A 26,985-nucleotide genomic window follows, 5' to 3' on the forward strand; every position below is an offset into this window, starting at 1 on the left:
ACAGATATGTTAACACAGTATAATATTGTTCTCTGTTTGATGATTTCTTCTAGAAAAATTTGTATGTATGTTCCATTTCACAGTTTTGTCTTTCTTTTTCTAATATCCTCTCAATCATTTAAAGATTTATTGGGTGTCACTTGCAATAAAAAACAAGAGGTAATTTAATACAGTGACTGATTTCAGTGACGTTAACGAGGAGAGTTTACTTACTTACTGGCTTTTAAGGAACCTGGAGGTTCATTGCCGCCCTCACACAAGCCCGCCATCGGTCCCTATCCTGAGCAAGACCAATCCAGTCTCCATCATCACATCCCACCTCCCTCAAATCCATTTTAATATTATCTTTCTGATAATATCTTTGAAAAATATTGGAGTGCAAGAGGTCAAATGACTTTATTGTCAAACGCCTGGCATTAGAAAACAACAACAACATATTATCTTCCCATCTACGTCTCGGCCTCCCCAAAGGTCTTTTCCCCCTCTGGCCTCCCAACTAACGAAGAGTTTACTATTTAAAGAAAATTCTCTAATTTGAATTTGGATGTTATTCTAACCATTTATTTGATTGCTACATGTTTCACCTATTTCAGTTGCTGCCGAATATAGAAAACAGCAATGTGTACTGTATTGAAATAGAGACCGTGTCTATGATGTAGATTTAGTACCAAAATTTGCATTTTCCCATGATGAAAACTTCATTTACGTAAAAAAAAATTGTTTATATAATAAATATAGTATAGAAATTTGTATTAGTATTATGAAACAGAAATAAGTGTGCTCACACTTGGATTTTAATACGAGTATATTTACTTTCTTAGTTTTCAAATTTTTAAAAACGCTTAGAACAAGGAGTTAATATTTTGAAACTACTGCAATATGCAGGAAAATGAGTTTTTTTTTTTTTTTTTTCCCCATAAAACTAGGCAAGTACTATAATTTGTAGAATATGGTCTTGAAGCACTTGTGCAGGCCTGCCAACATAAAATATATTTTCTAAACGAAAGAAACTTATAATTATTGTATTTGATGCTTTCCATACGATAATATTAGCAGAAGAGAAGAGAATGTTACAACATATACTGGAGACAGTAGATGCAGCAAATCTTACACATTATATCCTGTAGTATTGTATTTAAATCTCTTTTATCTATTGGAACTTGAACCTTGAATTACATAAGAGGACTAGAAGGAATGTCGGTGTCAAATTTAATGGAATTTATAAGGAAACAGAAAAATGTCTCATTTTTAGATGAACTGACTTCTGGAGAACGTTCCTCAGTATATTTCCAACAAGACTCCGCCACTGCTCATACTGCCGAAGAATCCATGAGAGAATTACGTCGAATTTTCGAAAGAAGAATTGTCAGTAAAAATGTTTGGGCCCCACGAAGTCCAGATTTAACACCATGTGATTTCTATCTATGAGAAGCACTTAAAAATAAGGTTTATGCGAAGAACCCGCATACAATAAATGAGCTTAAAGACTATACAAGAGCTGAAATCGAGTCAAGCAGTGAAGCAGAACTTCTTAAAGTAATTAACAATTTCATAAGAAGGTGTCAACAATGTGTAGCAGTTGGTGGGGGACATTTTCAAACGCCTACTTTGAGCTGGGTAAGTACAAATTCCTATAATAAATGTTTCACTACCAGCAGACCGGGTGGCTGCTTGGCCACAGATAAGCTCCTAGCGGTGGGCGACGGGAAAATGAAAACCGCGCAGCTAAACAAAACAGTATCACTGTATGTTGCCATTCCTTTTCAAATGCTCTGATATTTGTGAAAAAATGTGTTCTTTTTTATAGTGTATGAGACGATTATAGAGTGAAATGAGTTTCTCTTTAAATTTACAGACATTGTTTAAAATCTATTAATTGGTCAATTAATTGGTTAAAGGCATCTGATTAACCAATAAAAATTTTCAGTTGATCGACAGCTGTAATAATTAATGCTTTGAAGTGAACATCACGACTTTAGATTTCTTTGAATAAAAATAAGTTAGTAAGTTTTACAGACCTGTTACTAAATCTATGTATTACTCTGTGAAAAGATTTATTAAATCTACATACTTAGACTTCCATAAAAATTTGATAATACAATCTCAAGGGAAAAAATGGAACTCTCTGCATCATAATCCACAGTTAATTCCCGATTTACCACGAAAATCGTCTGTAGCTGCATTTAGATTGGCAACAGGCCATGATTGTTTGCATAGAATTGGAATATATCAGTCCCCTAACTGCCCATTGTGCAACTCAAACCAAGAAATGGATTCGGAACACCTCAAAATCTGTGCTTCAGTGGCTGACCATGACAATATCTTTGAAAAATATTGGAGTGCAAGAGGTCAAATGACTTTATTGTCAAACGCCTGGCATTAGAAAACAACAACAAGTTAGTAAGTTTGACTATGGAACTAGGAGAGGCAGGATATCTCGATAAGTGAACGCCATTCTGTTTTATTCATTCCTTACACCTCTACTCCATCCACAGTTGTAACTTTACATCGACATAATATCTATTATATACATGTATTTCTAAATATATACTGTATGTACATTATAATTTCCTATTCTTGGTAATGTTACCTATTACAGTTTCTTTTGTTCTTACTTACACATCACTACAATCTTATTCATGTTAGTATACGCTAGCACAGTTCTGTGTCTGAAATAAACCCTTACTTTTGTTAATCTACCAAAATACTGCCATTGCTACATCCTGCACCGAGATACAATAATTTAAGTACCGGCATGGAACTGCTGTTGCTTCACACACATGCACACGACTCCTCCCCACAGTCGCTGCATTCACTCTGATCAGAGTCGCTGGCTTCAACTGCGCATTCTCCAAGATTTTCTTCGCTATCCATCCTGGAATGACAATGAAAATTATGACATTATTATCAATTAAAGCACGAATGTTTAGGTCCTTAAAATAGCGTCAGATTTATAACCTTACTGCTAAGCAGCTCTTACGATTGAGATTCTTGTATTGTATTGTATTTATTAACATTCCATGATATTCATACATTGCTTCACAGCTGGAATATGGAACAAGTCAAAAAACTTAATACTATTATAAAGTCTTAATTTATAGTCACAGTCTAGATGAAATATATACAGACGAGATTTACAATATAGTCTACTAGTACAACACAGAGTTTTAGTATCAATTTCATGAAGTGTTATTGAATGTCATGAATTCATCTACAGAATAGAAGGCGTGAGAAATTAGTACTTCTTTAATTTGGCCCTAAATAATCTTATGTTTTGAGTTTCATTTTTTATTTCGATAGGGAGGCTATTAAAAATTTTTACTGCCATATAACGCACTCCTTTTTGATGGCACGATAGACTTGCCGATGGAGTATGAAAGTCATTTTTTTGACGTGTATTTATGCTATGAACTGTTGAATTAGTTACAAAGTTTTCACGATTACATACCAGGAAGATTATTAATGAAAAGATATACTGACAAGCCATGAGCATTATTTGCAGTTTTTTGAAAATAGTCCTACATGATTCCCTAGATTTGGCACCTACTATTATTCTAATTACTCTTTTTTGTAATAGAAATATACTGTTACTATCTGTGGAATTTCCACAGAATACGCATCTCGTGCTGTGTATCCACAACCTGAAGTGACATGAAGTTGCTTGTATACGATCAAATTTTCGTCAAATTCAACGCTTCACAAGACTTGCTAATATTTACAAGTTTTAGTGTCAAATCGACTATAATACTAAAAATCTTTTGATTGTCTTGAAAGTAAATAAGAACATGTTCTAATTGATCAAAGACTTCACAACGCTTTGAAGGAATTAACCAATGGGATTCGAAAATATTATGGCGCCAAGAACCACAAATGAAGGGTCCAGGGAAAAAACCAGGTAAGTCACTTTTTTGTCGAGATGGAGTTTGAGGTGCCATTAGATCATCTATGGAAAGGACTATCTTTTAGAGATATGAAATAGGAAAAGAAACAGATTAATCCTGGGTTTATTTGCCTTCAAATTTTTGGCGTGCTGGAGAAGAAGCAGGTAAGTCAACTGTTTCAGTGAAGAAAACAGGTTTCATGGAAAAAGTGACTTACCTGGTTTTTTCCCCTGGACCCTTCAAATAAACATGGCGTCCTGGCAGAGAAAAGTTGTTTGCGAGTTAATTGAGTTATACAAATTAAACTTATGCCTGAATGCCGATGGTTCTGTAGAATACTACAGAAAAATAATGGGTATGAGGAAATTGCAAGGCAAGTATCTCGAGTTAAAGGAGGTGATGGGTGAAATTTTTATTGTATCTATTTTGTAAATTAAAGGCTTCATTTTTGTACACATATTCCTATTGATATAAGTAAGAATGTTTTAAGTTTCATGTTTATAAATTGAGTAGATTAAGAATTATTTAAATTAAAAAAAAATTACTTATATTTTCACAATTTTTCATCTCTCCCAATGTTAAGCATTATGACTCAATTTTTTTTACAATATCATTGATCTTTTTAGAAAGTTTCTCTGTTCTCACATTTTTCAGTTTACCTTGCAAAAATGAAAGAAAAGAAATTAAACCTATTCATTTTCAAATTTATAAAATTTACAGAGTGTAAGCACACGTTTTTATTAAAAATTATTATTATTTTTTTTTAACAATGTCAACATAACTTTGTTAAGTATACTTTAAAGACATGCAGTAACAATTTCAGCTTCCTAGCATAAAATTTATAGAATCCTTAGAAATGTGAATGCAGAGAAGTGGACAAAAGAAAAAAAGTGCGAGAAACTGAGTTTAAAAGTTTGCATTCATTTTGAACTTAATGACCACAGCCTTTTTTAAAAAGATGACGTAATTAATAATATTTGGTAGGTAAGGCATACAAAGGTTTTTGCAATGAATTTGAAGTACAGTTTCCCTAGAAAAGGATGAGACGATTGAATATTCCTAAGTCTCAGATGTAAGACACTGCGCATGATCGGAGACCAGAGCACTGATACACAAGATAACGAATATTGAGTTACTTAAATTCAGTGGTTTGTTACTAGCATCGTTCCGAAATTCACTTCAAAAACTGCAAAAAAATATGATATTACGCAAATAAAAGATAAATATATACATAAATCATGTAGTTAAATCGACAATGGACCTTCATGACTAGATCGACACTCCGCACAGAAAGGAAAGCTTTCGTCTCGTTTCAATAGCTCAGACGCTAAGACTTCTGCGTCTCGTGTAGAAGAGTGCGAGTTCGATTCCTAGTCTATACAACGATTTTTTTTTTTGTTTAAATAGCTTTGAAATAGCTAAATAACGTTGAAATAGAGTTTTACAAAGTCCTCAGATTAAGTGTTAATGATCACAGACAATACAAAATTACAAGTTATAATATTGTAAACGTTAATCTAATGAATGCATTTATACATACACACACATACAATGTAAATACATATATATTAAAAACTAACAATTAAAATGAAATTAAAAATATTCCTAAGCCACACAGACAAACTTTTACAAAGGTTTAGAGTCCTTAGGCTATGTCATTTGTTGAGTAGTTATTACAATATTTTATTAGTAGCTTTCCCATATGTGTAAGAAATGCACTCGCACAAAACAATTTTTGTTAAAAGTGTGGCTTTGGATTATTTCATTCTCACCCCTTCAGTTGAGTTTAACTATTTTATCTACGTGTTTGCAATAGTGTTTAATTTAATGTTCATTTAATTTTATTCATGTTATGATTGAATGAAAAAACGCTGTTGCAGTTATTGACTAATTACATATATTAATAATAATTATTAAATGCATCTCTTAAATAACCAATTGCAGTATCTTTTGCAAAATCTTGAATGTTTAAGTTGTCAATAATATTTCTGTACTATATACTATAAGACATTAAAAGAATTCGCAATAGATTTGGGATCCTCTAGTTTATAATCACTGGTTTTAATGAAAAAATATTTTCTTTCTTAGAATATCTACAAGTTTAACTTCAATAATATTCCGAGTAGCTTTAATTGCATTATCTGAATGTTCTACTTTTCTATTCGAATGTATTCTATTTCCCTCTTTCATAATGTTTGATAAATTACACCGTACTTCTTGTAGTATTTAAGAACATGAGGATCATTACATTGCAACTCATTACATATAGATTCTTCTTTTTAAAACATGAGAGTTTTAAGTCCCTGCGTTATCTACATGTTTTTACTTTTGAATTTTTTCACAACATTGAGTGGAGAACATCCACTAAATTGATTCTGAAATTAAAGTGAAAAATACAATACATTTACTCTTAATATCAGTAGTACCAGTAACATATACGTTTTTCCAAGATTCATTTTGTAGACATAAATGTAAATAGTCACTAGATACAGCATTTACGGCTCTTTTTTAGTTTTTAAATTAATATTTTGAAATTGTTCAGTGACACTGGAAACACTTAGGATTTGTTTATCATGTTCAGACAAGCCATTGATTATAGGTTCTGTCGAATAGGAATTCAGTCTAATTCTGTGTACAAAACTTTTATCAATGGCTGTGCTACTTCAGCTTGTATGCTGGTGGGAAAATGGCTCTACGACTAAAGTTTCCAGTTTCAAGGAGTGAATTTAATTTACTTTTACGGAAAAGTTCCGAGAGTTAATCTATGTTTATGTCTCTACAGATCACAAATCCCATATGAGATTTATAAAGTCTTTTCTTTATAAATTCAATGTTGGCTATAAATATTAATAAATAATGTAAGAAATATGAATGATTGTAGTTAGAAGTCTGATTTACATTATAAAAAGCAAGAAGTTACATTCCGCGGCAACATTCGCACTTTCGATGTTTGCTTTTGTCGTCCAACGCATAAGCACGGACCTATTCAATGCTTATGTTAATAACATAGAATTTAGCTGTAGCAATGTGGTGTCATAACTTGGGATTTGTTTACTTAATGTAATTAGATTTAATTTGATTAGTTTCGCAACAATAATTGGACTTCCTGTTATATCCTGTTATTGAAATATTTAATTCAGGGTTGATTTATTAACTTTTACTATGCAAGATGCCTGTTATTTCAATAATTCTATATCACGTTAAATAGTCATTGTCTACACTAAAGTATTATCGTCATCCCTCATTTCTCATCGTAATGGTGTACCGACGTGACATGAGACAGCGAGTTATAGCTCTAGTTGAGGCTGGATATGGGGCTAGATCTGCTGGCCGTTTGGTCGGTGTTCCTGGAAGTACAGCCGCGAGGGGGTCCATTGTTACAAAATTCAGGGGAGGTCAAAAATCGCCCTATTCCTGAGCTTCCGCGGATTTCTACATTGGAAGAGGATGCTCTCTTATTCGAGACAGTTCGACTGGACCCCTTTCGGACTGCTAACGAAATAAGAGCAGCATCTAACTTTCCTGGTTCTTCACAGACTGTGATCAGCAGGTTGAGGAATCGCGGTATTAGGAGCCGGAGGGCTGCGCAAATGGAAATATTGGGGGAAGCACAAGCTGTCAACCATCTTGCCTTCGCTACCAATCGAGTGGATTTCGATTGGTGAAATGTATGATGGTATGTGTACAAGATTTTAAGTTAACGGGTCCCTTTTTGTTTTTTATGATTTTTGTTTCAGGAAGAATACTTTTAACTTCCAAGTAAGATTTATTTACTTTTTGACGAGATTCAGCCCACTTGTAGATAAAAAAATTGGGCATAAATTATTCCATATTTTTCGACAAATTATACAGTCGAGGAACTCTGAACAAATTAATTACACCTCAATAAAAAAAAGAGTTTCACCTGGGATCGAACACGAAACATTTCGGTTATACGGTGGAACCGACACGCTGCTATATGAGCTACCGAGACAAGACAGTGACAGCAGCAGTCCAGAATGTAGATCCGATAGAAGGCATTTGCCATTCGGTACAAAGAAGCAATGATATTTTGTTACCCGAGCTATGTTGTGAAATCGTGGCCTTAAATGACTGTCTTCTTCGTGATCCTTATTCTGATCCTTGTCCTTGTTGTGGTCCTTGTAACAATTCTTGATCTATTTGTCATGGTACTTATCGTTATATGTCGATATCGAGTGAACCGCGCTGTAGAACTTTAACTTCCAACAACCAAGAATCGTCTCATTCTTTTTAAGGGTAACTGTACGTGTTTTAAAATATTGTCAAATCTTTAGCAATTTGAAACAATCTTTGATAAATCTATTTCAATATTGATCAATCTTTGACAAGGTTTTTTGTAAAATACTGAATTGGGAAAAAAAATTGTTCGTGTACAAGCATCTTAACAGAGGACAGACACTCTAACTCTACTAATTCATAAATATGGTTTGCAGAACATTTTCTAGGTATTAAAGTTTTTAGATGTCCTACACTGCATAATGTCGTTAGAATATTTAAAGAGACTTGGAGCACAGGAGTACAAGGAAAAGATACAGAAGGAAGCGACATGTTTTGACCCAGCAGCCTTTACACAATGAAGAATTTTTTTCAAATATTTTATTTTTATTTTCAATACAATCAAGATTAGTGACTGTTCAAGAGATTCTTCTGCAACTCTTACAGGATCAATAGTGCAATTGCAGGCAGTAAAAGTGTAACTTATTGTAAGGTTCTAAATGTGGCACAATCAACTTAAAAAAAGAAGATGTACTAGAAACTCACAAAGTAACAGAAGGCAATATAAAATTAAAACTAGCATTATGACACGTTTGTAATTCATTCACATTTTAATATCTACATTTTATTCTTTATTTCTTACACAACCAGATTTTTTTAACATAATACCCTCCAATGGAACTCTGTAGTCTATTGGTCAGACTGTTTGTTCTGTCAGAGAAAGAACCTCTTACACCAATTTTATTGATGTAACCGGAAAAGTACATTTTAGATAAATCCACTCAAAAGATTTACTAGTAACACAATTGGCGAAATTCCGCACATTTTTTTCTAACACATTCTGGAGTTGGAGAAGACCAGATGTACAGTTTTCTAAGTGTCAGTTCTTTTCGACCTGGTGGATAGCTCACTTTGTACAGATTGGAAGTTTGATGCTATTTAAATTGCTGCATATCAATGCCGTTCGAAAGTTATACACTATATGCCAAAAGTGACAATTTCTTACGAAAAGAAAGTGTTGCAAACTAGTAATATGGGTGTAGTTAGCTGTGTCATGGTCTTCCAAGAGGGCCTATGATGCACACCTAACTCGTTCGAACTTACCCTAATACTGCTGGACCAAATGCAACAACCCCTCTCTTCCAGTACGAGTCGTCGTGGAGTACAGAGAGGGCACAACAGAATTGTTCTCCAACCTCCTTCAAGCGAACTGTGTCCACATGATGTCCCTGCGAAAGTTAATCATCTCGTTATACTTTTCATGAAGATAAGATGTACACATTAAGAAACCTGTGTATAAAAACTATGAAGAAATAACTTAATCAGTGGACCATATTTATAAATTAGTAGGCTTTCATATTTGTAAAACAGAGAACATCAGGCTTTGACTTAGCAACCTTAAATTATGTTCTCTTATTTGTCAAAGCCTACTAATTTCTAAACAGAACCCACTAAGTTACTTCTTCATTGTTTTTATACACAAGTTTCTTATGGCAGTGTTAAATCCCATGTTCTATACTAAAAAAACACACATGGTATGTTTACAAGAATATCAAGGTATGTTCAATTGTCAAGAACACGTCTTATATTGCATGTACCCTATGAAGAAGACAAGGATATACCGTCAACAATAAAACCAACAACTTCTAAAGAATGTGTAGTGTGATTAGAATAGCTGAGAGAGGCAGAGGAAAGTATAGGCCTAGTCGAGGAACAGAATTTCGGATTAGGCCTCGAAGAAGATTGAAAACGTTCGTGTTTACTGAAATAGGTACAATATTGGAGCTTTGGTCAACTTCTGTTAATGGAGATTTTAGAATGACATGGTGACTGTGTTTAGAAGCACACTTCTGGTATTCTACTCTGCTGAAACTTTACAATACAGTATCTGCAATGTTTCGAAACTGCAAACATGGCAAGATGAGTCTTTCCACAGTAAGAGTGATGAAGATCCTGACGAAAATAGATGTGGATTGGAAAGACAGGAGGCTGTTCTGTAATCAACGAGTAAAGTCAGAACAGGAGGCGGCCACAAGAGGACGACAGTCTTAATTTCTTACCGCGTCGTTTTCCACTAATTCAGTCAGCTGCAACATGCTGTCATCTACTGAGAAAAAAGTGAACGTAAAGCAAATTTAATAAATAGTAACGAACGAGCGATATCACTGAATAAAAACGGAAATCCAGTCTCATTCGTTCACACTGATATCGGATCATCTCGCAAGCAAATTAATGAAATGAAAGAATAATTTTAGTGAATCATTACATCTGAATCGATTCTTCCAAATGAATCACACTTCCCATCTCTACTAGCACACGTTAAATACCAGTCGGTATCGGACAACAAAGGTTCACTGAATACTTTCTGGAAGAATATGACCGCATTTTACCACCGAAAAAAAATCCGGTATGGAATTAGACAGGAGGCTGGATGGACTTCAGCGCCATTCCGTAAGTTTGGCAACGAGAAAAACCCCGCCACTATACGAAATTGGAATTGAACCCGAGACCTTTCATTTCGTAGCCAGATGCTCATTGTAATGGTACTCAGTGCAAAATAAAACTTGACATTGGTTCAGTGGTAATCTTTTCGATACATATCATCAGTATCCTTAAATTTCGTCACAGAAGCAAGTGTATGGAAGAAAAACTCAGTAGTGGCAATCTTCAGGCACTCCAGGGTTGGCAACAAAACCACGCACAATTTTAAGATTACTATATTGCCTCATGTTGTTTTGTGAGGTTCGGACAGTTGGCTAAATACAACAATATTCAATTTTACCAAATGATGACATCTATACACGTCATACTTCTTTATACTGTGGTCATACTTCATAACGAAGTCCTCAGTTTATATTACTATACTGTATATCTTTATAATAGCTTAATAATACTGATGAGATTAATAAAACACAACAATCTTTCATTGCAACCATCAATTGAAGTTCAGAGAGCAGGAATAGGAATTTTGAAGTATTTTATTGCGTTAACAGTATTAGTTCTGTGAACAACATTGAACGATATTACTAGACGATCTCCTAACCAATTAACGAGTTCTCAAAATTTGTACCATATGGGTTTTGAAGTCGTATAACCTCTTATTTTGGTAATTTAATCTTGTTACCTCGTACTTTCCCTGGTCGCAGCCGCAGTAGCTGGTCTCCATGGTGTAGCTCTTCTTGATGTCGAATTCCCGCCAGACGGTGACTCTAGCTGTCGATTCTCGCCCCCTTTCAACTTGGAAGTTGCACGACTGGAGAGCGAAAGCAGAACAACTGCCTGCCATCAGGTGTGGAAGCAGCTACAACACAACGATTTTATATTATTTCTATCGTAATGACCCTCAGGAATATTAGAGTACAAAGAAAACCTCGTGTAGAAGAACTTGCGTGAATTGTGTACGCAGATCATTGAAAATTCGTACGGGATTTGTGTCTGTTTCAGTGGCGGTTATTCAAGTGAAGTACATGAAGGCCACCTTCACCCCTTTTTTCGTGCTTTAATAAAATATATTTTATCAATAAATTAAAATAAAATGAATCCTTTACTAAACCATATTTTGCTCTATTTTTTAATATCTTGTTCGGCTTAATCCGCTCAGTTAACGTTCACTGCAGCACTTCACATGAACCCCTCACCAGCCAGGCCACGTGGCTAGCAGACCAGCTGAAGGTCCGAATGAGACTTTCCTTTTGGCCTTCAGTAAACACACCCGGTTGCCATGACAACGAGTTGCTTACTATGAATTACCGGTCCCTTTTGCGAGGCTATTATGAGGGTCTGTGGAGCAGGCATTCATCTCCTTTCTCTATTCTTGAAAGACAGAATCTCTCTCTCGTCCAAACATTGGATCAGGGTGGCAAACTGTAATATTTTGCAACTAAATAAGAAAACATAAAATATTCTGTAAAGAAGTTAAATATTGTTTAAATTTAGCATATAACGTATATATTTTGGTATTTTTTAACGTTAGCATCTCTTGAATATTATGTTTTGTATGGATTTTGAAATAATTTGAGTACCCTGTAATAAAGAAAGTTGGCATAACATTTGAAACTACGTTGTACATTTGACCCGCGCTGACCAACGATTTCGCTTTACGTATTCTTTGTTGTGATAAGTGCAGCGAAGTGTGAAGATGTTACTACGTGTATTAATGCGATGAAAACATGAATCCGTTAAACGATTAAGTGTGTAATCTTTTGGAGACACCGTTCTCTCGTTGGTGTGCAGAAGATAAGCAAGATATTTTAAAATACCGCAGAACAACAAGTCACAAGCGAAAAGTGGTGGTCGGTCATACAATATTCAGTTTCAAGATTCGTGGTATGCCGATTGCAACTAGTTATGTGGGAGTCACTAAAACGAGAAGTTATATTGTTGGCCTTGTCTTCTTCTGGGGAACGAGAAACCCGCTTGGAATTCAACTGGATTTTGCGATTTCAGAAATGTCAATCGCGGTCTTTACAGCCATGCAGATTCAGCTGAACACATTAAATGTATTTTGCAATTAAAGGCCCTGCAGAAGAACATGAACACCATTGCGGATGCACTAAAGGAAAGTTATAGGTTATACGTAAGTCAATTTAATGAAAACGTATGTTTAAATAGACTGGTAATGCACACCGCAATCGATACGGTATTGTTTCTAAGCAAGCAGGAGTTGGCTTTTCGCGGTCATGATGAGAGTATTTAGTCACAGAACAGGGGGAATTTCAAAGAATTATTGGCTCTCATTTCATTGGCCCTATGAAAATTAGAAATCACTGTGAAAAAATTAGGCCTGTTCTTTCTGGGAAATCTAAAACGATTCAAAATGAAATAATTGATTGTATTTCTGAATGCATCAATGAAGTTGTAAGAGATGAAATTACTAGTGCCCCTTTCTTTTCCGTTCAAGTGTAAGTTTTCTGTTCAACAGAATACTGCTTTGATTTAATCGTACCTACTGATTTTACTGGATAGGTAAGCTTATATCGGAAGTTGCATGTTCCGAAATTGATTTAAAATATGAATACAGTTTACGATTATGATTGTGATTTTGAATTTTGTTATGGGTCCTATTTCTTGTGTACTCTTTTAATTTGATGTGTTGTATAAAATGTGTTAGATTTTGTCTTTTTTATGTCATGTGGACTTGTGGTTGTTTTATTATGTTGTGGTATGTATTGTGCGGAAGTTTTGCTGGGACAGTGAATTCTTCGGGATTAAGGGGACGTAGCTTCCGAAAATGTTGAAAATTTGTTTATTTTATATGCTGTGCTTTTCATAAAACTTAAGAAAATGGTGAATATATTACATTAATTCAATACGACCATCGTATAGGTTACAAAAGCATTCGCTACGTCACGGCTATATAACGATTCCAGGAAATTACCTAGAATTCTATTGACCTTCACCTAATTTATCCGGCACTAGCCGCCACTGGTCTGTTTTACGGGGACTCGTAGGGAAACAAAAGACAGACTACCTATGCACAAAAGAGATTAATATCTATTTATTGAAATAAGAGAAGGGTCTTGTAAATTCCGGTGTTTTATAGTCTAATGAGATGTTTAAGCAGATCATTAATATCAATGAATTATTTATTTTACCAGTTTAGAAATAAAATTAATCTCAATATCCAGGCCGCAACAATAAGAAATATCGATCACCGCCTTCTTGTTTCAAAGCTACATTTTCAGCTGAAGTGAACTAGATTGTTGACTAATGAAAAAATTAATTACTTCTAAAAATATTTATCTATACTAAATAAATTTTACAAGAGAAAGAGTTCATCCAAAGGGCTGGACTCGGGAAGAGTATCCAAAACGCTCATTGCATTTCCGCGTTGAATTGCAATACTTAAACGTTGACGCAAATAAGCAGTGCAACGACGATCACCGTAATGGAGATCAAAATTTGGCTAAATAGCAGGATGTGACGTCAGAAGTCACGATCCAAAGCTACATGGTGCATAGCAATCAAATCCGTAGTAGCTAGTAAACAAAAATAATTGCTTGATTGATGACTTGTACACTAGACAAACATGGATACCTCATCAGCAATTGAAGGATTCAGAGTCATAGAGGGCCAAGCGCCATTTATTAAAAACGGAGAAAGCAAGGATTAAAGTTAAGTAAATACCATAATTTAATGTAGATTGACATACCATTTAATTTTAATGTGCATACTTTATCTTACTTGCTATATGTTTCGTTAAATTATGGTAATCACTTAATTTTAACTCTTGTTTTCTCCGTTTTTAATAAATGGCGCTTGGCACACTATGGCTCTGAATCCTTCAATTGGGGTTATGAAATCTGAAGATGCTTTAATAATAAAATGTAAGTGCAATGTAGAATAACACGTTAATTTTGGACATTAATATTGTTAGCATTTTTTTTTTCAAAATACTGTAGGCCCTAATATTTCAGGCCCTTATCTTTACCACATATTTAAAACGTAATTTTCATATTATATCTTTTGAACTTTTTCTACATTTCCACATCTTTCTACATTTTTTTCTAGGGTCTGAAGAAGTTACCATTCACTTCATAAACCTGAGAATCAAATCAAGTTTCATGAACTGTTCACTGGGAAACCGTTCATAATCGTAGAACTAAAATTTCCAAACAACAACAGCTATTAACTCGTGATGAAACTGCATTCTTAATTTATTTAGTGCTATATCGTAATGTCATGGCTTTTAGAAAAATACTCTATGAAGAAGGCCATGATTCTACCATACATGTCCAAAGCTCCCTAGTTTACAAGTCACCTAGTTGCTAGTGACTAGCATGTAGTATAGACTTGAGCTTTGGCACAAGGCCTTAATATCGTTAGAATGAATGGAAATACCACGCGTCTATTGACCCTCTGTATACGATACGTGACGCATGTGTGTCTCTCCTTAACCCGGGTTTCTAATTTAAACCACGCCTGCGTTCAAAGTCCATAAGAATGATCAATCTGTTATATGTGATATGGGGTAATATTACCTTGCATTAATTTTATTATTGGCTGGTTTTATTTCCGGTAAGCCAGTATTTCGAGACATTACATGTTTACACTTTTCACCAATGGCATTTGGATGAGTAGGAGGAGGATTTAAGTGTACTGTAAATTTATCCCGTTTATATAAACAATTAAGTTCTTTGGGATGGTCAACATTAAATTCGCACATAAGGGCAAATTGATGACAGTTAATGTTGGTTGTTGAAATAACTTAAAATGGGAAAAATAAATAAATAAATAAATAAATAAATAAATAAATAAATAAATAAATAAATAAATAAATAAATAAATAAATAAATCGTATTTAACTCTATATAATTTTGACATAAATGCTAATCCAAAGCATTTCGCTAAACATCTGGGCTCTAGTTAATAAGATCATTTAATAATGGCAAGAGAAAAATTGATCGCTTATCGTATCTGTAAACTATTTTACATTGCACCCTTCCTTTGTTTTTCGTCTTCAAGGGGACTGGGTAGCTCAAATGTGTTTCAACCTTGGGCCCAGAGGGGAGAATGCTATGCTGCAGACCTCTATGTAAGGAACTGAAAGCTATTGTTTACACTCCATTTACGAGTGTCGAAAGGACTTGTTTTCATTCCATTGAACTTCCAAGAGATCAATCTACACTTGGCCTACTTCCTGTCATTCACACTGCCAGCGCCATGTATGCACTTCCAGTCGAAAGACTGGCTGGCCGGCTCTTTTACATGCAGCGTGGCAGCTGGCTTCAAGCGACCCGCGCTCCCTCCTTATATCTGAAGGCTGTGAAGCTGACCTTCAACGCTGAGACAAGACCGGACAACACAAAACGCTCTTAGTCACGATCGCCGACCAGAGTTTTATCGAACAAGACTCGCACGCATGCGCCGTGACATTCATGCGAGCTAGACAAAACAAAAACGTGTCTAAACCTGTCTCCGCGTTCTACACGAGAGCGTTATGTTGTGTCAGGCGTTCTCCATGTTTGTGTGAATAGCATGACTTCCCCGGATGAGAAATTCGTCTATCTCGTACAGGAAAGAGAAGCTATATACAATGCAAAGCTGAAAGAGCATCACAACAAAAATATTTTGGAGGGTTTGTGGCGGGAGATTGCTATCGAAATGAACATGTCAAGTAAGTGAGCTTCATTTGCAATATTTCTGTATATTACAGCGGCTTCTGTTGGTGTTTGCTCCATGGTAGTTACTATTAGGCCTACTCCATGCATTGCAAACATTTAAAGGCATGGAAAACGTAGTAATTAGACTTTATAGAGTATGATTTATGTACAATATATCACCTAGAATTCGAGGGAGCGCGGGAAGGGAGAAGGGACATTTCCTTCCACTATCTCGCTTTCCAGTTTCCGTCTGATTGTTAACGATTTTGATAATCGATACTATATTAAGCATTTACTTCTGTATTGTTTGTTTTCATTTGCTCTCCTTTTTATTTCTCTTATTTTCTTCTTTTTTACCTTTCTCTTTCCATTCCTTTTCCTCCTCCTGTCTTCCATGAATCAGCTCAACTTCTTGTTCTTCTTTCACTTTTATTCAGAACTCCATCAGGCGGTAACAGATTGATCCCCAGTTGCTTCACACATCAAAATACTTACTTACTTACTGGCTTTTAAGGAACCCGGAGGTTCATTGCCGTCCTCACATAAGCCCGCCATCGGTCCCTATCCTGAGCAAGATTAATCCAGTATCTATCATCATATCCCACCTCCCTCAAATCCATTTTAATATTATCTTCCCATCTACGTCTCGGCCTCCCCAAAGGTCTTTTCCCCTCTGGCCTCCCAACTAACACTCTATATGCGTTTCTGGATTCGCCCATACGTGCTACATGCCCTGCCCATCTCAAACATCTGGATTTAATGTTCCTAATTATGTCAGTTGAAGGATACAATGCGTGCAGCTCTGCGTTTTGTAACTTTCTCCATTCTCCTGTAACTTCATCCCTCTTAGCCCCAAATATTTTCCTAAGCACTTTATTCTCAAAAACCCTCAAACTCTGTTCCTCTCTCAAAGTGAGAGTCCAAGTTTCACAGCCATACAGAACAACCGGTAATATAACTGTTTTATGAATTCTAACTTTCAGATTTTTTGACAGCAGACCAGATGACAAAAGCTTCTCAACCGAATAATAACAGGCATTTCCCATATTTATTCTGGGTTTAATTTCCTCCCGAGTGTCATTTATATTTGTTACTGTTGCTCCAAGATATTTGAACACATCAAAATACAAAACCTTTTTTTAATTTTTTGTTTTCATTAAAAGAAATACATTATTCTTGATCTCTCTACTTTTTAGAGAGAAAAATTCCCACAGTTCAGGAGAGAGTTATGTATGCATAACGAAAGAAAATATAGGGTTGTCATATGTCCCGGATTTTCCTGGACCGTACCGATATCGAAGTCTGCGTCCTAGCCTCCCCCCCCCCCAAAACTGTCCCGGATTTCCAACAAGAAATATAGAAAAAAAATAGCGTTTCTTTTTTCACAAGATTGTATTCCCTTTAGTTCATGGGTGCAGCAGCTCAAAAGGGTTTAAAATCAAGACGCTCCTCAAGGAATCGCGTATTTACAGGAACTGAGTATTATGCGAGTATTCTAATTTTGACCTAGATCCCCATTATGTAATACGCCAAAGACATTTACAGTACCGGTATGTACAGACCGAGAAACAAAATTCAGGCGGCCCAAATTTTGTTTCTGGATCTGTACTTAAAAAAAAAAAGTATTTTACATATGTTTCTATGATGAAGGATGGTTGCAGCGGAGAAAAATTCTCTCCGGCAACGGGACTCGAAACCCGGGGTTTCAGCTCTACGTGCTGACGCTTTATTCACTAAACTACACCGGGTTCCAGTTCCGATGCCGGATTGAATCCTCTCAGTTTAAAGGTCCATTCACAATGAAAATTAAACATAACCGTAACATAAACACAGAAGTTTGCGCCCCGGCTACCAAATGGGATCATTCACAATGATTCACATAAGCATTGACATAAACGTTACCGTAAGACGTTAACATGAAAGTTTGCAAACTCCAAACTTTCATGCTTATGCTTACGTCATTTCATTTGCAAACAGAACACAATCGTGGAGCGCTGAAGTATACGACAGAATATGAGGAAATGGCGTCGTTGTTATGTTTCCATGGTTACCAAGTATGTTTGCTGTTATGTTTATGTTCCCATCGTGAATGATGGTATGACTTCTTGATTTTACTGTAACGTTAAGTTAACGCTTACGTTATGTTTAATTTTCATTGTGAATGAGCCTTAAGTTCCACCTAGGTACATCACAATAGTTTGTTTTTATGCTATGTGAACCCTCACAATGAACAATTACATTTTCAAGACGATTTAAATATCAATTTACACTGAATGATATATAATCAGTACAAGAGCTGATAATTTGTCAGGGCATTTTACATACCACATTTTATCAGATATGTTTATTTTGGCCAGTAGTGGTTTGTAAAATGCTGTTCTACAGATACGTTCTTACATAAATATTTTTTTCTCAGTCGACTCGCGAACACTTCAAAGTGAACCGCAAGTAATGTCATTAATTTCAGGGGGTTATTCTTCAAGATATTTCAAACAAAAATTTTATTTTGTGCGTTTTTTCTTCCTTTTCAAGACAAAAATTGTTTTATATGAAACATTTCATAGCGTGTTTTGGGAAAGCCATTGATTTAAATCCCAATGTCCTAAGTCAGTTTAAAAGAGCAATGTATTATGATGACTATTACACTTTTACTACGTCACACTACTTTCGACCAATACAACGGTACGAAAGGACGTCTTTCAACCAATCATGGCTGCTTATCGCACAATTTTATCGCGTCCCTAGCATTTGTTTAATTTTATCGCGTCCCTAGCATTTGTTTATTTTTATCACTACCCTAGCATTTGTTTCTTTGTTTGCCAACATTTCAAACTGCACTGGTCTGGACGTCAAAAAACAGAAAATTACAAACCACTCCAGTTGATGCACAGCAGTTTCAAATATGACTCGCATTGGCATTCAAGAACAAGAATTAATAAAGATCACTGGTCATATATGAAGAGCACCATTCGGAAATCCTGAATAAGTTGAGGGATACACCATGTACATCAACGAGTTTACTTCTTTTACGCACACGTCCAATATAACATCAACTGAACCACCAACCACTAAAACATTCAAATTTGAAAATTGTACTTTCAATAATTGTTTCTTTTAAAATTATTCATGTTTCTTGTTTATTTCATCATCCTTAATTAAAACTTTTCTAACACTCGTTTATATTATTTAGGTTATGTTATAGCTTCTGCTATATGATATTATGAATAGTCACGTATCAGAGATTGTTTAATACCGGTACTAAGATTTATTGAAAATCATCTGTCAAGTGACGTTGATTACTGGGATCCGGATAATTGAAGTGGAATGCAACTTTTTAATAAAAATGAAACTGACTCAACAAAGCCTTCTTGTCTAGTAACCGTCCACAGAGTTCAATGAAGATTTCATAGTTGGCACAACTGATAAGAAGAAAACAGCTAAACATAACACACTACTGCCATCTAGCGTAATATTTGTAATTTAGAGATTGTACAATAATACATTTGAAGACAGTTGTATTTTCTAAGTCAATTAATATTTTATTGTATTGGAGTACTTTGTTACTTCTAATCTTCATATACTTTCTTCTAATCGTGTAATAGTCAATTAAATCCCACTCGAGTTTTGATTTTCTCTAGATAAATCAAAACCTCTAGTGAGATTACTGTTGATAAATTATTGGAAAAATATTAATTTTATCCTTCAAATGTGCAGAAATTTGATCCGAACAAATATAACTTCCGTTCTGCAAAGAAATTTTGCAATGCAATGCACCCTGACAACGCTATGAAGATTAATGTCTGGAAAGAGGTAGATGTTGTTATTGTTATGTTTTATTTAACGACGCTCGCAACTGCAGAGGTCATATCAGCGTCGCCGGATGTGCCGGAATTTTGTCCCGCAGGAGTTCTTTTACATGCCAGTAAATCTACTAACATGAGCCTGTCGCATTTAAGCACACTTAAATGCCATCGACCTGGCCCGGGATCGAACCCGCAACCTTGGGCACAGAAGGCCAGCGCTATACCAACTCGCCAACCAGGTCAACGAAAGAAAGAGGTAGATAGCCTACGTAAACCTACTTAGCCTGAAGCTCGCGTATGCGTTTGTGAGAGGGATGGGGGAGACAACGAGAAATGTAAACTGTACACATTAACATTACACAACTGCATTTAAAGAAATTTGTTTTCTTGTATGCAAGATTTCCGGTTGCTACTTTAAAAATCAGAGTGGGAGGGAGCTGTTGATTTGGTTAACGAAGGTCATGCCGGCCAATGAACTACACTAAGTTAGCAACGTAAATATCTTATTAAATAGTAATATAATTATGTTACATTCTTTTTACTAATTATTCGTAAAATAGCCTTATTCAGATATCAGAAGAGTTATTTCGTTGGATAATTCACGCGCTCTCGGATTACCGACAAGATGAGAATTCTTATGATATTACCTATTACCTAATTATCATACCATTATTCTTCAATTACGAAAATCAGCATTTAAAATGATGTAAATGTCAAAATGTAGGTCCTATTAGCGCTATGTAATTAAACTAAGTATATTTATCCCTTTTCATTGTAAATATTTCTTCCTTGATTCACTTCCTACGCGTAACAAAACGGTTTACAATAAATTAGTGACCGACAATCTTTTGACAATAAGGCCTGCAACACACTACATCGAGAAATAAATGCATTTGTCGAGCTATGGAAAATGCTTTCCTTTAGCAGGGAGTAACGCTCGAAATAAGGCGTAGTTGACATTAGTCGGCTAGCGATTTTTTGAAAACATAGCTACCCTACCACCGTATTTCCCGCGCCCACAGATAACCTAACCTAATTGTAGCCTATAAAATTTATATTACGTCAATTAAATCGAACAATCAATAGAAAGTCAGATGTTCAAATTTATGTAACTTTATTTCTTTCAGCGCATATCAAGCCCAAACACCTTGTATAGTATTATGCTATTCCATCTCAAATCGACCGAAATACAAAGAAAATTGACCTTGCAATTTTTTAATACAATGAAACTTTTCTGTCCGTTGACAACTGTGATACAATGCTTTGTGCAAAGTTTGAGGCATCAGAACTTCATAGTGTTTAAATTAAAAATATTTAAATTTATCGTATTTTCATAAAATTAGCAACTTTAAACTGTTGTAGATTCGAAACCCTTTCACCCAATGATGAAAATCATGGTTTATTTTGATGCTGAGAAATTAAAGTTTATATTGACATGTAAACAGTTTTTCTTACTTTTTATGGAAAATGGAGAAATTTAGATTTTTCTTCATTAAGACGCCTTTGACCACGAAAAAATATTTTAAAAATATATGGTTAGAGTCCGCATTCAAGGTACAAATAAACACATATTTTTTACTGGTGCACCGTTGATAAAAAAGTATTGAAAATATCAAATAAAGAAAATAAATAGTACGCGCTTGAAGTAACCAGCTGACTGTGAGGCGGATTTTGCCGAGACAAGCAAGGCCAGGAGACAAACACGTGATGTTTCGTCTAGTAGCGCATAGCTGGGCTAGTTTTATCATTAGTTTTCATAAACATAGGAGTAAAATGACGCCCAACGCTCGCTTATCTTCAGCTCTCGGCGGCCAGTGCGTGCGGTACTGCGCCGTTCAAGTCCAGGCGTGTGAAAATAATTTATTTAATACCCTCGAAACGTATTGCCGAGCCACTAAGCAAACAATGCCGAATCCCTCTTAATAATTCAAGGTTTTTTTCTCATTTTTTCTTACATTTTTACAAATGGGCAAAAAGCCTAAAAGTAAGTGAAATCAGATTATCTGTCTCTCTGTATACAATAAAAATAAGGATTACTTCTTATCATAACCTACCAAATGTCAGCTTCAAAATGAGCTCCCGTTCAATGTTCTGCAGTAAATAGTTCCAGAGGTCTGAGCGCTGAAAGAGGCTTTTTTTTTTTTTTTTTTTATAAAATACGCTAAATTTGTCGCTTAATAGTATGAAAACTGTTTGACTTTCGATAGTATATTTTTTAAAATGCACTGTCCTCAGCACCTTGTATGAATAGGGAAAAAATTAGAGTATTAAAAAAAATGCGAGGTCTTTTACTGATCGATTTCATATGGAATAGCCCATAAGGTCTTTGATCAAACTGCCTTTCATAATTATGCCATAATAAAAATTAGTGTTTTAATTATCTATACAGAGATGGCTCCACTGTACAGCAACATAATTATTTCTCGCTGTAGTGTGAAGATATAGGCATTGCTAGCTGTCTGCACACATTACATAGTTCTCGGTGTAGTGTGTTACGGGCCTAAGAGGCTCCCCGCTACTGCTTGTGGTCGGAGTGAGTGAAAACTTGGAGTATCCCAACGAAAAGTGAAAATAATTCTGTTGCTCTTAAGAAAACGTTTTCTTCGTCGATATTACTTCACCGTGAGTTTGTTCTGCGTAGCACGAAGACAATCGCTAGCTCCTATAAGAACTCGATCACCATTGTGTGATTTCTATTTCAAATAAAAAATAAAATTAGTTTTCACGTTCAGCATTCCCGATACACCTAAGATTATTATTATTATTATTATTATTATTATTATTATTATTATTATTATTATGTCCGTATAGGTCAGTTTCTATCTTATGCTTTTCCAATTCAATGCGGGCTAAAGCAGGGAGATGCACTATCACCTTTACTTTTTAACTTCGCTCTAGAATATGCCATTAGGAAAGTTCAGGATAACAGGCAGGGTTTGGAATTGAACGGGTTACATCAGCTTCTTGTCTATGCGGATAACGTGAATATGTTAGGAGAAAATACACAAACGATTAGGGAAAACACGGAAATTTTACTTGAAGCAAGTAAAGCGATCGGTTTGGAAGTAAATCCCGAAAAGACAAAGTATATGATTATGTCTCGTGACCAGAATATTGTACGAAATGGAAATATAAAAATTGGAGATTTATCCTTCGAAGAGGTGGAAAAATTCAAATATCTTAGAGCAACAGTAACAAATATAAATGACACTCGGGAGGAAATTAAACGCAGAATAAATATGGGAAATGCCTGTTATTATTCGGTTGAGAAGCTTTTGTCATCTAGTCTGCTGTCAAAAAATCTGGAAGTTAGAATTTATAAAACAGTTATATTACCGGTTCTTCTGTATGGTTGTGAAACTTGGACTCTCAATCTGAGAGAGGAACATAGGTTAAGGGTGTTTGAGAGTAAGGTGCTTAGGAAAATATTTGGGGCTAAGCAGGATGAAGTTACAGGAGAATGGAGAAAGTTACACAACGCAGAACTGCACGCATTGTATTCTTCACCTGACATAATTAGGAACATTAAATCCAGACGTTTGAGATGGGCAGGGCATGTAGCACGTATGGGCGAATCCAGAAATGCATATAGAGTGTTAGTTGGGAGACCGGAGGGAAAAAGACCTTTAGGGAGGCCGAGACGTAGATGGGAGGATAATATTAAAATGGATTTGAGGGAGGTGGGGTATGATGATAGAGACTGGATTAATCTTGCTCAGGATAGGGACCAATGGCGGGCTTATGTGAGGGCGGCAATGAACCTTCGGGTTCCTTAAAAGCCATTTGTAACTAAGTAAGTAATTATTATTATTATTTTCTGTCATAAATATATAGTTCAAATTTTCGCAGGATAGCAAAAGACGGGTATTGGGGTACGGCGGGTGGGGGGTACGCACAAACGCTCCTTGCACATATTAGGGTAAATTAGGGTCTGTTGGACAGTCGGGCATGTTGGACACTTTGTACTTTAACGTGTTACCTCGCCACTTGTAGGCACCACATTCTGCTAGAAGTCAATGACGGAAGTAGGCACGAGTGGGACTACTTCAGTCATTGACTTCTAGCAGAATGTGGTGCCCACAAGTGGCGAGGTAACACGTTAAAATACAAAGTGTCCAACATGCCCGACTGTCCAACAGACTCTAATTTATCCTATTATACACAGAAGCTGTATGCATATTATATTAATGTAACTTTGCCGAATGTGTATTTTCAACATTTCTATGTCATTGTTTTCTTTTAGGTAATGAATGTAAGGCAAAATGGACGAATTTAAGGAATTCCTTTGCAAGACATTTACGGGATATGAGAAATATCGAGAAATCAGGAGGCGCCAAAATGAAAAAAACCTGGTACTTAGCAGACATAATGTCATTCCTACAAGAACATGTGCAACACAGAAAGTAAGTAATATCATAAACTGAGTTGTCCTCCTCTGCTCGCTTCAAGCTTCAGATCTTCCAGTCGGTTGCTGGCTATCCGACACGCACGACTATCTCTATTTCTTGTTCCTAGTGAAAAACGCAAAATTATATTTCTGTTACTAATTTTAATTTGCATCTTTTTAATAAATATGAGTATTTTTTTAAACTGTATTTTTAAATTTGTTTTGCATTAAAGACAGATTTTAAATTTTGCTTCAATTAAAAGTTCTTATTTTAAGTAAAAGTTTCCCCTTTTTCTTCTTATTCTTACATAAAAGATTCAAGAAAATTTAGAATTCGTCCCACCAATATCTCTTTCGATCATGAGCAAAATACGAGATACAATACTTCGCTTCCCCCCTCCCCTCACTGAACAAAAATGCAAGACTGAAACAAGTCTAAGATATAATTCTAATTTCGGTCCAAGGTTGTATAATAATTTTATAAAAACCAATCCAAATTTGAAATTATTAAACAATAAATATTATTAAAAAAACAAGTGCTTAAAATCTTAATACGAGTAATTCTCTTATTTGATTTTTATTATCTTTTTAACAGTGCCATATTGTAAACTTAGCATGCTTATATGCATAAGTTTATATGTAGCCTAACTATTACAGTAAACAGTTTAATACGTATGAGGAATACGCAACTATTTCTGATGATTTTATTTGTCAGACCCAACCTCAAGCATCTTGTTTTTTGGGTATGTCCCAGTTACTTACTTACTTACTAACTGGCTTTTAAGGAGCCCGGTGGTTCATTGCCGCCCTCACATAAGCCCGGCATTGGTCCCTATCCTGAGCAAGATTAATCCATTCTCTATCATCATATCCCACCTCCCTCAAATCCATTTTAATATTATCCTCCCATCTACGTCTCGGCCTCCCTAAAGGTCTTTTTCCCTCCGGCCTCCCAACTAACACTCTATCTGCATTTCTGGATTCGCCCATACGTGCTACATGCCCTGCCCATCTCAAACGTCTGGATTTAATGTTCCTAATTACGTCAGGTGAAGAATACAATGCGTGCAGTTCTGTGTTGTGTAACTTTCTCCATTCTCCTGTAACTTCATCCCTCTTAGCCCCAAATATTTTCCTAAGCACCTTATTCTCAAACACCCTTAACCTATGTTCCTCTCTCAAAGTGAGAGTCCAAGTTTCACAACCATAAAGAACAACCGGTAATATAACTGTTTTATAAATTCTAACTTTCAGATTTTTTTGACAGCAGACTGGATGATAAAAGCTTTTCAACCGAATAATAACACGCATTTCCCATATTTATTCTGCGTTTAATTTCCCCCCCGAGTATCATTTATATATGTTACTGTTGCTCCAAGATATTTGAACTTCTCCTTCAAAGGATAAATTTCCAATTTCTATATTTCCATTTCGTACAATATTCTCGTCACGAGACATAATCATATACTTTGTCTTTTCGGGATTTAGTATGCCCCAGTTATAATTTATTAATGCATATTGTATTATTTATTACATTACTGCATATTTGTTACTATTAGCTTACCATACTGTGCTATATTTTATGACATATTTCTACTTATTTGTATCGCAAAAATCTATAAATATAAAACCAGTATTTTGTGCTTTTCTTCCATGAATCTCAATATCCGCTCGCAGGTCTAGAAGCAACCCCGAGTACAGCATAGAGGACTTCGTCTCTGTCGACTACTCCGACGAGGAAAAAGAAACACAAAGAGAGATAAAGATGGAGGTAATTCCCAAGATGGAGATACTTCCAGAGGTTACCGACCAAGAAGATCACCTTCAGCAGGATGTGCCCCAAGCTAGTATGCACCACGCAGAGTTCGATTCTCAGAGACTTCGCAAGCGGCCGCGGCGTGCGTTACCGCCGGACCAATTCGTGGAGTACACGAGGAGCCAGCCCGTGCACCCCCTCCTCTCCTTCTTCACCGGGCTGCTGGAGGACTACAACACGCTGACACCCAAGAGACAGCGCCTCTTCAAGCAGAACTGTCTGGGCTACCTCAACTACTTGCTGGACGAACAAGAAGCGAGTGAATAGGCTGTTGTGATAATCAAGTGTTTAAGTACAGCCTCTCTAATTTACTAAGACACAAAAGCGTGGAACACATCTCAAATATGTGTGATGTAAAAGTTGGACTTTTCAATCGCATGTTGAAATGTTGTCTCTTCCTGTTAATATAATTTTGGCAGGTTTCTCGAATAATAGTTAAGTATCCATCAAATATAACGAGTCTTTAAGTATCATAAACGAGTTTCTCGAACGTTCAATGAGTCTAATGTCTAACTAATGATTTCTTAAATCACTCATTAACTTTAGGTCTGGATGTTGGGGAATACGGAATCCGTAACACTTCTTAAACGCGCTGAACTATCGAAAGAATGCATTGACCTGCAGTTTTCAGCTGTTTTCATTGAAATAACGAAGCCTACAAGATAATATAATGGAAGTATTTACGTTACGAGAGACGGTTGCTATGGTGATTATTGCAGTATAGCAATATGTCTTCTAAATAAGTTTATCGCCTTCAGAT

General features: G+C 35.6%; 2 protein-coding genes across 5 annotated transcripts in view; one reads left to right on the forward strand and one right to left on the reverse strand.

Moving 5' to 3' along the window:
- Positions 1-2,445: 2,445 nt before the first annotated feature.
- LOC138702125 (cytosolic carboxypeptidase 1-like) overlaps positions 2,446-26,985 on the reverse strand; it is a 225,387-nt gene continuing 200,847 nt past the window's right edge. For all 4 annotated transcript variants that reach the window (XM_069829721.1, XM_069829719.1, XM_069829720.1 and 1 more), the window contains 3 exons: positions 11,242-11,418; positions 9,222-9,346; positions 2,446-2,875 (listed from right to left, as the gene is read on the reverse strand). In XM_069829721.1, the coding sequence (XP_069685822.1) occupies positions 2,773-2,875; positions 9,222-9,346; positions 11,242-11,418 (405 nt within the window). In that variant the 3' untranslated portion in view covers positions 2,446-2,772. The remainder of the gene's footprint in view (positions 2,876-9,221; positions 9,347-11,241; positions 11,419-26,985) is intronic.
- LOC138702329 (uncharacterized) lies at positions 15,967-26,692 on the forward strand. The gene is made up of 3 exons (XM_069829914.1): positions 15,967-16,233; positions 24,266-24,425; positions 26,087-26,692. Exons 1-3 carry the CDS (start codon positions 16,095-16,097, stop codon positions 26,490-26,492), a joined length of 705 nt encoding a protein of 234 aa, XP_069686015.1. The 5' UTR covers positions 15,967-16,094; the 3' UTR covers positions 26,493-26,692.

The sequence above is a fragment of the Periplaneta americana genome, chromosome 6, assembly GCF_040183065.1.
Source record: "Periplaneta americana isolate PAMFEO1 chromosome 6, P.americana_PAMFEO1_priV1, whole genome shotgun sequence".
NCBI lineage: Eukaryota > Metazoa > Arthropoda > Insecta > Blattodea > Blattidae > Periplaneta > Periplaneta americana.